This window comes from Mesocricetus auratus, unplaced genomic scaffold (genome assembly GCF_017639785.1).
Source record: "Mesocricetus auratus isolate SY011 unplaced genomic scaffold, BCM_Maur_2.0 Super-Scaffold_100014, whole genome shotgun sequence".
NCBI classification, from domain to species: domain Eukaryota; kingdom Metazoa; phylum Chordata; class Mammalia; order Rodentia; family Cricetidae; genus Mesocricetus; species Mesocricetus auratus.
In genome coordinates, this window is record NW_024429197.1 from 31,958,161 (window position 1) to 31,972,733 (window position 14,573).

Genomic DNA, 14,573 nt, shown 5'->3' on the forward strand with positions numbered 1-14,573 from the left:
ATATGTTCTAGAGCCAAACCTAGTGAAGAGTAAGTTATAGTGCTTTGGCATCTTATTGGCATATGGCTCCGCCACTCCACCAGGACCATAGGGGCTTAAATGTTCTGTTTGCTCCCTGGAGCTAAGTTTGATTCCAACTAGTTAGGAAGAAGCAACGAGTATTTACAAATAAGCAGTGAAGCTAAGTGTGCTAGTGCACATTTGTAGATCTTTCACTTAGAAGGCTAGTGCCGAAAGATGGGGTGTTCAAGAACATACCGCGTTGCACAGCAAGACTCTGTCTTGAGGGAAAAATGAAATGTATTAGGGGTGTACCTCAGTGTTAGAGTGCTTGCTTGCCATGTGTGTGAAGCCCTCCAGACTCCATAACCTCGCCAAGAAATAGTTAAAAAGCAATAATCATATAAATGCTGAGTTAACTGTGATTGTGGTTGCAGTGAATCCCTTTGGTCACCTTGTACCTCTTCTGCATTTCTATTTCCTGGTTGGTTTCTCTATACATGAGATTCCCAATACTTGTGCTCCCTAGAGTTCTGCCTTGGTTTGTATGTTTATTTGTATGACCATATCTATCCCATGGCTGTCTGTGTAACTGACACACCTGCACCTCCAGTCTACATTTCTAAAGGTGAGAGAGGATCTGGGACTAGGAACAGTGGTGGTAAGGCAGCGTTCTGAGAACTTGGTTTAGATACTAGTTGTATTCTTTTCCTGGGTGCCCCCATAGGCTTAGCAGGCCTGTATTGAAAGCATTGAAGAGGGGCTGCCAAGATGGTTTGGGGGTTGGGGACAGTGCTGGGGGTCAAACTCCAGGCCTCTTGACTGCTGAGTACCGGCTCTACCACCAAACTGTATCCAGATCACAGCCTCCGTACCTCTCTGTCCTTTCGCATCTACAATCCCTTTGCCAGCAATGCTCTTATGCCATTGTCTTGGAATCAGTATAGTGTAATGATGGAACCAGGCAGGCGAGATGGCTCAGCAGGTAAAAGGCGCTTACTGCTAAGCCTGAAGATTTGAGTTCAATCTAGGAGCCACATGGTATCAGGAGAGAGCTAACTGCCATGTGATCTTGCTGTCCGTCTGCCAGGTACAAAACCACTCTGAGCGGAGGAGGATGGTCTTTGTGCCATTCTTGTAGCTCAAGTAAGTTCCTCTTACTGCACTTACTCAAGCTTTCCCCACGCTGCTGCTTTGCATGTCTGCATCCTGCTACACTCCGAGCTTCTTGAGCCTGTGTCCTGATGGTTTTGTGTCTCTACTGCCTGGTACGGGACTTGACATATAGTTTACTTTTTTAAACAGCCAGCCATCTAGAACTCTAAAGTTTTGGCGTGACACATGAGACCTTTCCTATTTGGCTCCAGCATGACTTTACGTTGTGGCTCTCCATTTATGTGAGGACATTCCAGCTACCCTCCCCTTCTTACTTTTTCACTTTTTTCTCTTATGGTTGTCTCCTCTAAGCTGATAGGGCTCTCTTTTGATGTGGTCCCTTTTCCTGTAAAATCTTTCTCTTTGTTTTTACAGAAGTAATTTCTATTTGTGTATCTACTCTATCAAGAGCTACTTTCTTTGTGAAACCTAGCTTATAAGTTACATGAGTACAGGGACTCTAAAATAATCACCTGTGTACCCTTGGAATACATTAGTGTCTGGTATATATTAAGTAGTCATTAAATTTTTGTTAAAATTGAATGTCCAAATATTTTCTGCCTCCTTTAAAGGCATTGATCCTCCTGTTTTCAGTTCTCTTGCTGTCTCTTTAAAATTTTATTCATTTTTTAAAAATGTGTATGAGTGCATGTATGTATGTATACACACCATGTGCATCCGGTACCTGTGGAAATAAGAAGAGGGCATCAGATCATTTGGGATCTGGAGTTACAGACTATTGTCAGCTGCCCTGTGGGTGCTGCAAACTAAACATGGGTTCTCCAGAAGACCTGACAGTGCTCTGAACTGCTGAGCTATCTCTCCAGCCCCGCTTAGAACGGTTTTGATAGGAAAAAGAAACATTGTGCCCAGCACTCTGCTGGGTACTACAGGAAGCATAAGAGAAATCTGGGATCAAAATATGGGTCCTCATGAGACTCTCAGTAAGGGCATGAGAGCATAATAACAATATAAAATTGTGCTGTGTTAAATTGTACACAATTAAAGGATTTGCTAGGTCCACTTTATGCCAAGTCACTTATTCCCACACTCCAGCATCATGTTTTAGCTTTAGTTTTTACTTGCCTTGAGACAGCATCACAATATAGACCAAGCGGACTTGTGATCTTGCTGCCTGACCACCCTGTGTTGGGATTCAAGGCTTGCTGTAGCTAGTCTTTCTCTGTCCTACCAGCCAGCTCCCAAATCACGACATGGAGACTTACTATTCGTTAGAAACGATCGATCAGCTGATAGTTTAGGCTTGTTTCTAACTAATATGTTTTCAACTAGTGGTTGTTCAAAAGTAGACTCAACAATCCACATTTCTATATTATATCCCTCTTCTTTCTCTTCACAAAGAAATTCCTGAATCTAATCTCCTTTGTTTAGTACTTTTTCCCTGACCATGACCAAAAACAATTTGTAACCAACTCCTCTAAACAATGACAAATATCCGTAATCCATCAAATGACCAAAAACCACACCCACCCCATCTCTTGGGAATGTGAGCATTGTGTTCTCTAGACTGCTTCCTGTTGTCTGGGGGCACTGGCATCTTTAAGGGACCCTGAAAAAATTAAGGTAATGGTCAAGTCCTGGGTGGAGCTAGCTGTTGTCCAGTCTCGGTGTAATGGGATAATGTAAGGATTATCTAAGGTTCTGGCTAGAGTAGTCTGTGATGCTGGACCATCTCAGTCAGCAGCCTTGAAGCTGTTCTAGATGCACAACTTTGAGGAAACAATAACAGAGGCACTCTGAGAGGCTGGATCACCTGGGCTACCCATTTTCATTGGTGTCTGGTCCTCTTCTGAAAACACACAAGCTTTCAAAGTTAGCATATGTATCTGCATTAACACAAGTATGGAATGTGCAGTATGCATAAGTCAGTTAAAATGATTTTTTGCTTTATGTTTGAATGGGTAAAATATGTGTTACCTGTATTGTAGTTTTTTTCAGGTTTATTTCCTTATGTCTGTAGCCAGGATTTGCAGGGGGTCTCCCCCCATCAAATATGATCTCTGTCAACCTTGAATGAATCCACAGTCTTTCATTTTCTATGGAAACAAAAGCATAACCTCTTGCCCAATGTAACATTTTTTGACTTCCAAGTTAAGACATTTAAAAAATATATAGGTCGGCTTAATTTAGTAGTTTTTATAACAGCTATTGTTTGCTCATCCGCAGTCAAAAGATTTTTTTCCTGTTTTTTTTTTTCTTTTGTTGTTGTTTTATCTTTAGCAGTCAAAAGATTTAAAGTCAGGGCTAGGTGATGGTGGCACATGCCTTTAATCCCAGCACTCGGGAGACAGAGGCAGGCGGATCTCCAAAGCCACAGAGAAACCCTGTCTCAAACAAACAAACAAACAAACAAAGGTTTAAAGTCAGTACAACTCCATATAGGATCCAGATCCCCTGTGTATTTCCCTTCTCTACATGGCTTACTCTCTCTTCTTGTTTTTTTTTTAGTTACTTCTCTCTTTAAAAACTTTATTATTTTTAAACTATTATTTTTTATGACAGTCTATGCCTTTTTTATTTTTATTTTTTTACGACAGGGTTTCTCTGTGTAACAGTTCTGGCTGTCCTGGAACTTGCTTCATAGACCAGGCTGTCCTTCTACTCACTGAGATCTGCTGGCCTCAGCTTCCCATGTGCTGGAATTAAAGGTGTTTGCCACCACCACTTGCTTCCAGCTAGCTCTTATAACTTAAATTAGCCCATATTTTTATGAGTCTACATTTTCTGTGTCTGATTCATTCCTTATCTGGCTGACTTCTCCCCTTCTTCCCAGTGTCCTTTCTGCACCGAAAATCCTGCCTAGCTATTGGCCATTTAGCTTTTTATTAAACCAATCTGAGTGACACATCCTCAGAGTGTACAAAAAAAATATTCCACGACAGTATGTGCCACTGTGGCTGACTTGCATTCTGGTTTAATGCGAGAATCTGCTGAAGGTTGAAGCCTTGCTTTTCTCGTGAGTGTCAGGATGACTCAACCTGCAGAACTGTCGTAGAACTCACAGGCCAGTGCTGGGTGAGAGCGCTGACAGAGCTTTGTGCCTGGCATGTAATAAAGATCCATAGCTTTTTGTTTTCCTCCTGTGCAAAAGAAAAAGGCAGCATCAGGATAACTCCATGGGTAAAGGCACTTGCTGCCAAGCCTAACTAAGGACCTGGGTTTGATGACCCACGACCTAAATGGTGGAAGGAGAAAACCAACTTAGAACCAACACATGCACCCTATGATCTATGCATACACAAACGAATGAAAATATAAAAGTCGGATTTAAAGGCTTGCACAGTAAGACTAAAGCTCCAGATAAGGTTATTGTGGTGATGATAATGATGGCATTTGCTGAGCCTGTTTTTATAGACAGGACATTATATGATGCTTTACAGATATTAAGTCTTAAGTCTCAGTAAAGGTGTGTTGTCATTTACAGATGAAGAATCCAGAGGCTGGAGACATAGTTTACTGTCTAAGAGCACTGTCTGTTCTTCCAGAGGACCTGGATTCTATTCACAACACTCATGACAGGTCACAACTGTCTGTAACTCCACCTCCAGGATATCTAGTGCCCTCTTCTGGCCTCTGAGAGCACCAGGCATATACTTAGTGAACAGACATGCATGTAGGCAAAAACCCATCCACATAAGAAAGAAAAAAAGAAGCTGGGCGTTGGTGGCGCACGCCTTTAATCCCAGCACTCAGGAGGCAGAGGCAGGCGGATCTCTGTAAGTTCGAGACCAGCCTAGCCTTCCAAGGGAGTTCCAGGACAGCCTCCAAAGCCACAGAGAAACCCTGTCTCGAAAAAAAACCCCCCACCCCCCCAAAAAAAAAGAAAGACAGGAAGGAAGGAAGGAAGGAAGGAAGGAAGGAAGGAAGGAAGGAAGGAAGGAAGGAAGGAAGAAGCCAGTACATAGAGAGATGAGACAGTTGCCTAAGGCCAGCACTGAGTGGAAGAACGGGGCTTTGAACTATGTAGTCTGAATCCATACAGTCTGCCACTAAAACCGGAGAGAAATAGAAGTTTCTGAATGCCAAGCTGGGAGGTATAAAAATCTTAGGACCATTTTACTTCTGTTATCAGCATATTACAAGTAATTTCACCATAGTCTTATCTCATTCAATAAAAGGGAGACTCAGTGGAACTCATGTAGTGCACATTTAAATGGCAAAGGTTAATTTGGTTAATCTCATCTTACTCCTTTAGGAAGTGATTAGTTCCAAGAACACTTTTTAAAAAAAACTATTATTAAAAGATAGAGAATATACCAGTTCTTTCAGGTTTAGCACATCAGAATGCTTTATGAATCTTCCCCTTGTAGGGATGATGCACACATTACCGCTTATGAGTGATTGTCTTCTGTAGTTATTTTGTCAACCTGCATTGTAGCCATCCCTGGCTGTAAGACCAGTGATAATGGTTCAGTATTCAGACTAGCTTTCCCAGCTGTAGTCTGCAGCCATTTCTCTTGTGTCTATCTGTGTTCTAGTAATGCTGGTACGGGATGGAGGTGTATGCTTACAGTTCTTTAATCCCAGCACTGAGAAGGTAGAAGTTGAAGTTGAAGGTCATCCTTGGCTACCTATGAAGTTCAAGGCTATGAGCCTGGGCTGCATGCCACCGTACTCTGCCCTCCAAAAAAGTGAAAATTGTTATAAACAAGTATTTCTTTGATATCTTTTTTTGTTTTGTTTTATTTTTTGTTTTTTGAAACAGATTTTCTCTGTATTGTTTGGAGGCTGTCCTGGAACTCGATCTGTAGACCAGGCTGGCCTTGAACTCACAGAGATCCACCTGCCTCTGCCTCCTGAGTGCTGGGATTAAAGGCGTGAGCCACCAACACCCTTCTTTGATATCTTTAGAATTCTTTTTTTCCCCACTCTGGTTTCTGCTCTTACTCTTCAGGCCTGAAACTGTTGTATCTAGCTTTGTTTCATTTAACCTCCTGTACATTGAGGATGGGGAGATAAAATAAGAATAAATTGTCTAGACCCTCAAGTTGTAGTCTGGTAGGAAAGGTAGTCCTGTTCACGAGTGCGTGCAGAAGCATAGATGCAGTAAATGGTCCACTAAGAGGAATGTGGTCAATGGCAGTGGAAGGGAGGCTTCACAGAAGAGTTGATACTCAAGAGAGTCTTTAAAAGACAAGTGGTTGTCGTGCAAAGGAAGTGGGTGTGAGATACTGACTTAGCAGCTGCTGATATATCCTGAGCATATAATGACACTCAGAGGACCTCAGGCCATGGAAGAGCTCTCATACCAAGCCAGGCAGTGGTAGCACACGCCTCTAATCCCAGCACTTGGAAGGCAGAAACAGATGGATCTCTCGAGGACAGCCTGTTCTAAAGAGAGAGTTCCAGGACAGCCAGGACTACACAGAGAAACCCTGTCTCCAAAAAACAAAAACAAACAAACAAAAGAGTTTGGACTTATTTATTCCGTAGGTCAAAACGATCTGATTTGGGATTTCTAACCTGTTTCCAACTGTTTAAATAACCAAACATGGTGGCTCACACCTTTAATCCTATCACTGTGGAGTCAGAAGTAGGCAGATCAAGGCCCTGGTCTACAGTGGGTCCCAGGGCAGCCAGGACTACAAGAAAGGGAAATCCTAAGGTACCAAGAAGAGACAGGAAATTGAAACCTGGACCTTAAAAGAAGATGAAGCTGAATTTTGGGGGGTATTGAAAGCAGCTGTAATGCTTAGAAGGTAGACCTCAAGGTCTACTGAGCCTCATATGTTGGAAGCTGGAGCTGGCACCTATTGCCCCCAGTGGAATTTGTAACTAAAATAGGTCTACCATGTTTGTGAAAAGTGAGAGAAAAATTCCACCTACCAGTTGAAGAAGACAGTGTAAACAGTGCCGTATTCTTGGGGTCTTAGACAAGAAAAAGAGTCCACTATAATACATTAGAACCACATGCCTGTTACTATGCATTAAAAACTGAAAAGTTAAGCCGGGCGTTGGTGGCGCACGCCTTTAATCCCAGCACTCGGGAGGCAGAGGCAGGCGGATCTCTGTGAGTTCGAGACCAGCCTGGACTACCAAGCGAGTTCCAGGACAGCCTCCAAAGCCACACAGAAACCCTGTCTCAAAAAAAACCAAAAAAAAAAAAAAAAAAAAAAAAAAACTGAAAAGTTAGCATGAAGTCTAGTGTAAAACCAGGAAACTCCAAAACCTTGCAGAGGTGAATGTAGTTTACTGTTGAAACCTTTCACTCCTAGAACACACAAGACTGAAGGAAAGCAATCCTCCTTAAAGAAGAGTTCACAGTCAAACCCCATGAGATAGTAAACCACGAGGAAAGCAAATAACAAATTCTCTGTCCCAAGAAATGGGGACAAGAGAATAATCTGAAATCTTAAATATGTTTCCAATGTTCACAAAGATTTTAAAAAGGAAAGGAATAGAAATAAGAATAAAAAAGAAACAACTTATCCAATGAAAAGTACATGTTTGTTGAGCAGAAACAATACTGAACAAGTTAAAAGTAGACGAGATGTAGCTAAAAAGAAAAATGGTGAATTGGAAACTTGATAATGAAGAAATCATTTAGAATACATTAAACAGAAATAAAAGAACATGAAAAAACAGGAGTTTTTAAAGAAACTTGTAAGAAAATTGGCACAAATATTTCTTTGAATGTGTGTCCTAAAAATGGTAGTATTTAAATGACAGAAACACAATTCTTTTGTTTTGTTTTTGTTTTTCAAGATAGGGTTTCTTTGTAGTTTTGGAGTCTGTCCTGAAATTCACTCTATAGACCAGGCTGGCCTTGAACTCACAGAGATCCACCTGCCTCGTGAGTGCTGGGATTAAAGACAAGAAATACAATCATTCTTAAGCTATGAATAAAAACAAGGTTAAAGAAAACTCAGAGTCAAGGGTGATGGTGCATACCAATAGTTCCAACATTCCAAAAGTTAAGAAGATGGGAGAACTTGAGGCCAGCCTAGGATATGCACAACCTGTCTCAAAACAAAACAAATTTGGTCTGTTTAACAGATGATAAGAAAGGAGACAAGGGCTGGAGAGAAGGCTCAGAGGTTGAGAGCACTGGCTGCTCTTCCAGAGGTTCTGAGTTCAATTCCCAGCAACCACACGGTAGTTCACAACCATCTGTAAGGAGATCTGGTGCTCTCTTCTGGCCTGCAGGCATACATGCAGGCAGAACACTTTACTTAATAAATTTTTTTTTAAAAAGAAAAGAAAGGAGACAAAAAGTAAAGGGACAATATTTCTAGTAAGTAACAAAGGCAGATGAACTAAATAGGGTATTGGAAAAGAAGATCTTTACATTACACTGGGCAGCGGGGTGGGAGAGCAAAACAGCAGCACCCACTGCGCATGAAGATCTAGAATTGATAGTGAACAGGTAGGAGATGGTAGGCAAAAAAGCCAGGAGTGCGCTGGAGCAGTATTTACAATGGAAATATGTGGGGAGGAAGCTCCCTCTAAGATGTGTGTAGAATAATATGATTGCTATTCAGTACTGCTAGCATGGGCCAGCTCTGACTGTATTAACATGAATACCCCAAGAAAACACCCTGGGCAAGAAAAGCTTGATATTTATACCTTTCGATAGAAAACTGCTCCTATGTGGCTCAGGGTCTGTTGTTTTGGTTTTTTTTTTAACCGTTTAGCGCTAACTAGTTTATACTGCAACAGCACATAGGAAAAGCTTTTTCTCTCAGTTTTGATTGAGTCTCCTAAGCACTGGGAACAAGGGGTAGATATAAAATGATATTCTCAAATGAGGATCTAGTGCATCTCTCTGGAACTTATGCAGGAAATACATGAAGAAACCCATCATCTTCCATAGGTCCAGGTTAGAGGGAGAGGGGGAATGTGTTCCTCAGTGGAGAGGGAGAGCTCCACTGTGACAATTTCCATTGGAGAACTGAACTCCGTTCCTGGAGTTGGTCAACACCCAGACCAGACCTGAGCTTGGGAAGTCCAAAGACAGTTGCTGGCTGATGGCAGAGGGAGAAGCAGATACCTTGCCAGGCTGTTATCTTTGGGAGTCTTTTTTTGTTTGTTTGTTTTTGTTTTTCGAGACCGGGTTTCTCTGTATTGTTTTGGAGGCTGTCCTGGAACTTGCTCTGTAGACCAGGCTGACCTCGAACTCACAGAGATCCGCCTGCCTCTGCCTCCTGAGTGCTGGGATTAAAGGCGTGCGCCACCAATGCCAGCTATCTTTGGGATCTTTTAGGGCAAAGATGGGAGCAGTCATAGGAGCGGGTGCTGCATGGCTTGGGTTCAAATAGAGTGGCTGGGTCCCCAAGCTCCTTAGAAGGACTGTGGGGCACCTACAGAGAAAGTCTGCATTCAAGAAGCGTACAAAGCACTGGGTTTCATTATGGCATTCTTCATTTTTACATTTATTTATTGTGGGTGTGTGGCGATCAGAGGACAACTTACAATTCTACTATGTGGGTTCTGGTGAATTAAACTCAGGTCTTCAGGTTTGACAATGCCATCTTACCAGCTCTTATTATGGCATTTTCATACATGTTTCATTTTATGTTCTTAATTCCCACCGCCTTTCCCCATTAACTGGCCCTCTTCTCCCTAACAGTCCCCCTCCTGCTTTCATGTCACAAACATTCCATCACTCACTCTTGTTCCCCTCCCTTTAGAGGTTCTCTCTGTACTTCTCTGTCTGTCTGTCACTCTCTCTCTCTTTCTCTCTGTCTCTCTCTCTCTCTCTGTGTGAAAGACAGACAGAGAGAGACTGAAAGACAGAGAGAGAGAGAGAGAGAGAGAGAGAGAGAGAGAGAGAGAGAGAGAGAGAGAGAGAGAGAGCTGTAAGAATCATTACCAGTATAGTAGGTGCTTCAGGTGAGTTCTCAGCAGGGAAGTCTCCAAGGAACTGCAGAAGGCATCCTGTTGGGGAGGGTGACCTTTAAGACCTTTAAATGCCTGCCAGTTCAGAGAACACCAAAACCACCTGATCAGGGTCAAATCCCTTCCTTGCTCTCTTGGCTTTGAACCTAGAAGGCAAAACCAAAGCAAGCAGGCAGGGAGCTGGGAAATAGAGAAACTGATGGACCCTTCCTTCACCCTTGGCTTCTAGGCTGGAAGCAGACCACATGTTCTCCCTCTAAGGGAAGGAATATATCCCAGTATCTCATGGCTGTATTGAAACTTCATGTAGGAAAGTGCACACGTGCTAAGTATCTGATGTGAACACATGAAGATAAACATTACCAGGACCCCAAAGCCTCCTAAGGCCCTTCTTTGCCCCTAACTGCCCACCTGCCCACCTGCCCGGGGTAATAGTGATCCAAGATGAGATATATACTTTTTCAATTATGAAAGCTACTTCTTGTCTGCCATTTTTAGTTTACTAAACATTTCTTAGCTTAAATGATTTCAAAACTACAGAAAAAAAATGCATGACAGTACAAAAGCTTTCCTATCTCCTTCCCCGAATTCCTAATTTCTAGTGTTTTATACTTAACGGAAGCATGAGAGTCAGCCATAAGGTGTTAGCTTCTTCTGGAAAGGAAGATGGGAAATGAGTTTGGTGAGGGGAGGGAGGAAAGGACTTAAATTTTATAATAACAACCTTTTTAAGTGATGGGTTGCTCCTTGAACCTTTCAGTGTGTTTGAAGTTAAAAAAAATTCTTTCAAAAAGAAAATTTGGGTTTTCTCCTCTGGGAAGTGGTGAACTGTTTGTGTGATTTTTATTGTTGAAGTAAACATGGTTTTATGACTGTTCCGTGAATACAAAGTAAGACACTTAAACGGACTATGAGGTTGATTCACCTAGGCATCATTTCCCTAACTGCTAAGTGCCCAGTGGTGTCTGGCATGGTGAGATTAAAAGTTGCACTTTTCCTAATAGATGGAACTCTCCTCCTGATTTGCAGTAAGCAGGACCTGCTTTTAAGCAATTACCCATCGTTGGGGGCCATCAGACACACTGTGCTTTGGTTCAGGTCATAATCAATAATTCATATGTCAATAGGAGAGCCATTAGCTCAGGTGAAGCAGATGTCTTTCTAATGAAAATGTTCCATTTTCCAAATGACTTTTATTTTTCACAGAGAGTTGTGGTTGTAGAAGACATAAAAAGATGGAAAACTATGTTGGAGCTTCCTGATCAAACCAAAGACAACCTAGTTGCAGCCTTACAAGAATTAAAGAAGAAAATACCCTCCAAGGAGGTGTTGCAATCGACAAGGATAGGTAGGCTCCTGCACTCTGTGAATAATACTTCTACGGTATCTCCCTTCTTCCTGTACATCACAACTCATTTGACCCATCCGAGCTTTTCACACTGTCCCTGGATGGGACCTTTGTTTAGAACATTTTACTAGCCTCAGGCTAATAATTTTATAATATATAGTAAAATTTCAAGAAAAAAATGAAGTGAAAACACACAAAACACAGTCCTCGATCTTTTAAATTTTTGTTTTCATTTTATTATGTGTTGGGAAGGGGGGTCCGGTGTGTGTTTACCACAGTGTACGTATGGAGGTCAGGGGACAACTTAGTGGACATTGGTTTGCTCCCTCCAAGGAGTGGCAAGGTTTGGTGGCAAGCACCCTTACCCACTGAGCCATCTTGTCACACCTCCCCCCAATTTTTGATTAAAGTGAACAGAATTCCTCTGCTCAGTTATTATATAAGGTTTTAAAAGCCTGTGTTCAATTTCTGTACTTATCGTATATATAGTACTGGTGACAGTGACATATAGGTAACATTTTGTGTGTGCCCGACGCTGACTGTGCAAAAATGATCGAGACTTGATTGTGACCTGGAGGAGCTGAGGGTTTGGTAGAGAGGCGATGGTGTAGACAAACGGGAACAGTGCCACACGACACTGTCCACTGTTCTGATCCAGAGTCTGTACGTGGTCAGCAAGGATAGAGCTACAATTTCAGTACTTCAGAAAGATTTCACAGAGGAGGTGGCATTTAAGCTAAATCTTGAAAGAAACTCAGCCTAATCTGTCATCGGTGGCAATAACTGGCAAAGCCTGGTTTGTAAAACAAAATGAAAGCAACATTTGCCGCTGTGTCATTTATTGTAGCTTTGGAAATGTTTCAGAGGTAAGTGAGGACCACGTTGAATTGCCGTTTTAGTAATATGCAAGGGAGGAACAACATGTGTTCCTCAAGCTGCTCTCTGCTCCCCGGAGAGCCCAGGGTAGTCTTTCACAGCTGCTGCTTCTGCCCTCCGCAGAGCAGCCATCGCCTCCTCTGCCTCCCCTTGACCTCTTGTTCCTGAGAAGCAGGAGAGAGCAGCGTCATACTGTCACTAACAGCTGGGAAGAGCTGTGCAGAGTCCCCGGGGAGCTCCCAAGAGGCCTAGAGTTGCACCCCTGTAATATAAACCAGCATCTGAGGAAATTAGATGCTTAAAGAACATAAAACCCTATCATTATAGCCAAGAAGATGCGCCCATCTGTGGCAGGATTTGCTGTCTTTATAGGTTGTGGTCGCTAGAGGGCGATAAGACCATTCACATGAGCCTGTAAGGCCTTTCCACCAGTAGAGGGTACTAGTGTTTAATATTTTATGACCTGTTTATTTATGCACATATATATGTATATATATGATCCTGTTTAGACACATACCACAGATACCATACATAATCAGATCTTAAATCTCGACATAATAAGCTAGGATTATCCTAAAAGGCAGGACAGGTGATCATTTTCAAAACCCTTTCTGTTGACCTTTGAGTATAGTTGTGAGTGCTTTCCAGAATGGGTGTGTCGGATGTTCAGACATTACAGCTCAAGGTCCATAATAGAACTACCATGAGATTTGGCTTAGCAGGAACTGGAATCCATCCAACCCTTGAATCTTGACCTTATTCAGCCTTCCCTAAACTTGAAATTGTATGGAATGAAGGGGTGGGAGGGTTGATTCCTTTACAGTTACATCAGGTGAAGATCTTACTCGGATCATTTCCTGAGAATGTTTATGCTTCAACTTTTAGCCTTCCTGCCTGGCTCTACCTTGTTGGGTGTAAGCAACAAATATCTACAGAGTGTGCTGGGCACTGTGGGTATAAAGGAGGCAGGAACTGCTCCCTTCTTGGAGTTTGAATCTGGTGGAAAGATGGGCAGTGTAGTAAGACTTTTGTATGTCGTGTAGTACGGTGCTCTGGCGACGGGGAGATGTTCGCCAATGTGGAAGTAGGAGAGAGCGCTAAAGAATGCGTCTGGCAGAGGGTGCATCGTGGAAGCTGCAGAGGGGGTGGAGGTGGGAGAGAGAACACGGGCCTGTCCCAGAAGCTCGAGTTGTGAGGTGTGTTTAAAATGTAACATGCCAGAGAGAGCGTGGCAGGAAATGAGGCTGAGAGACAGTCTGGACCAGATGGGGAAGGCTTTTTGTAAGCGATTCAGAACTGTTTGGTTTTGGCAATATATTAGTTATCTGTGACTGCATAAAATTGTCCTAAAATTTAGCTGCTTAAGAAAGTATTATTTCACATAGTTTCTCTGAGATTGGGCAAACCAGGAGCCAGTTTATCTGAATGGTTTTGGCTTGGGGTATGCTTATTTTGGTTTAGTTTGGTGTGGTTTGATTGGGGCTCTTACAACCAGTTTAAACTCCTGATTTTCTTATCTCCATCTCCTAAATAGTGTGATTAGAGGTGTACACCACTCTTCCTGGCTGTTCACTGTCTTTTAAGAGCTTGTCATCAGGCTGTTGGTTAGAGCTGCTGACTTCTGATGGGCTTCCAAGATAGCAGGTGTTAGAGGATTGCCTGAAGAAGGCCCTTACTTAGTTCCTCATCGCATGGGCCTGTCCTCATGGCTGCTCCTCACAGCAACCAACTTCCCCAGAGCCAGTGACCCCAAAAGGACAAGAATTGAAACAACAATCAATAAAGAAGCCACAATTTGCTGTTTGTTTCTTTGGTTGGTTTTTTTGAAACAGCTTCATTGTGTAGCCCAGGTTGGCCTGAAACTCATTGTGTACGCAAGCTAGCCTCAAACTTGTAATTATCTTGTCTCAGCTCTTAAATTATGGGATAACAGGTGTGAGCCACCATGCCTGATTTCCATCATTTCTTTTATAGCTTAACCTTAGAAGTAACACACTATCATTTTCATTGTACTCTGCATATGGCTGCATTTGACCAACCCTGGTATGTTTTGAATTGCACTACACACGGTGTGGTTACCAGGGTATGAGACTCACTAAGGGCTGTCATGTGTGTCGGCTACCACAGCATGTATCCCTTTTTATTTATCTCACATATATTTCCCAGACCTACAAGTGCATGTTTATTTGTTGAAAATTTACAACAATTCTTTCTCCCAATGTGTTTTTCCTTTCTATTCCCTCCTGAGATTCTACAGGTAGAACTATGTTAAACCTGTTCTTCATATTTTTATGTCATATCCTTTATCCCCTTGTCTCGTCTCTCTCAGCAGTCT

At 42.4% G+C, this 14,573-nt stretch overlaps 1 protein-coding gene across 3 annotated transcripts in view; it reads left to right on the plus strand.

The window, feature by feature from the left end:
- The window catches only part of Tceanc2 (transcription elongation factor A N-terminal and central domain containing 2), a 38,425-nt gene that overhangs the window by 1,495 nt on the left and 22,357 nt on the right, over nt 1–14,573 (plus strand). For all 3 annotated transcript variants that reach the window (XM_013114845.3, XM_013114847.3, XM_013114846.3), the window contains exon 3: nt 11,221–11,362. In XM_013114845.3, coding sequence (XP_012970299.1) covers nt 11,221–11,362 — 142 coding nt within the window. The remainder of the gene's footprint in view (nt 1–11,220; nt 11,363–14,573) is intronic.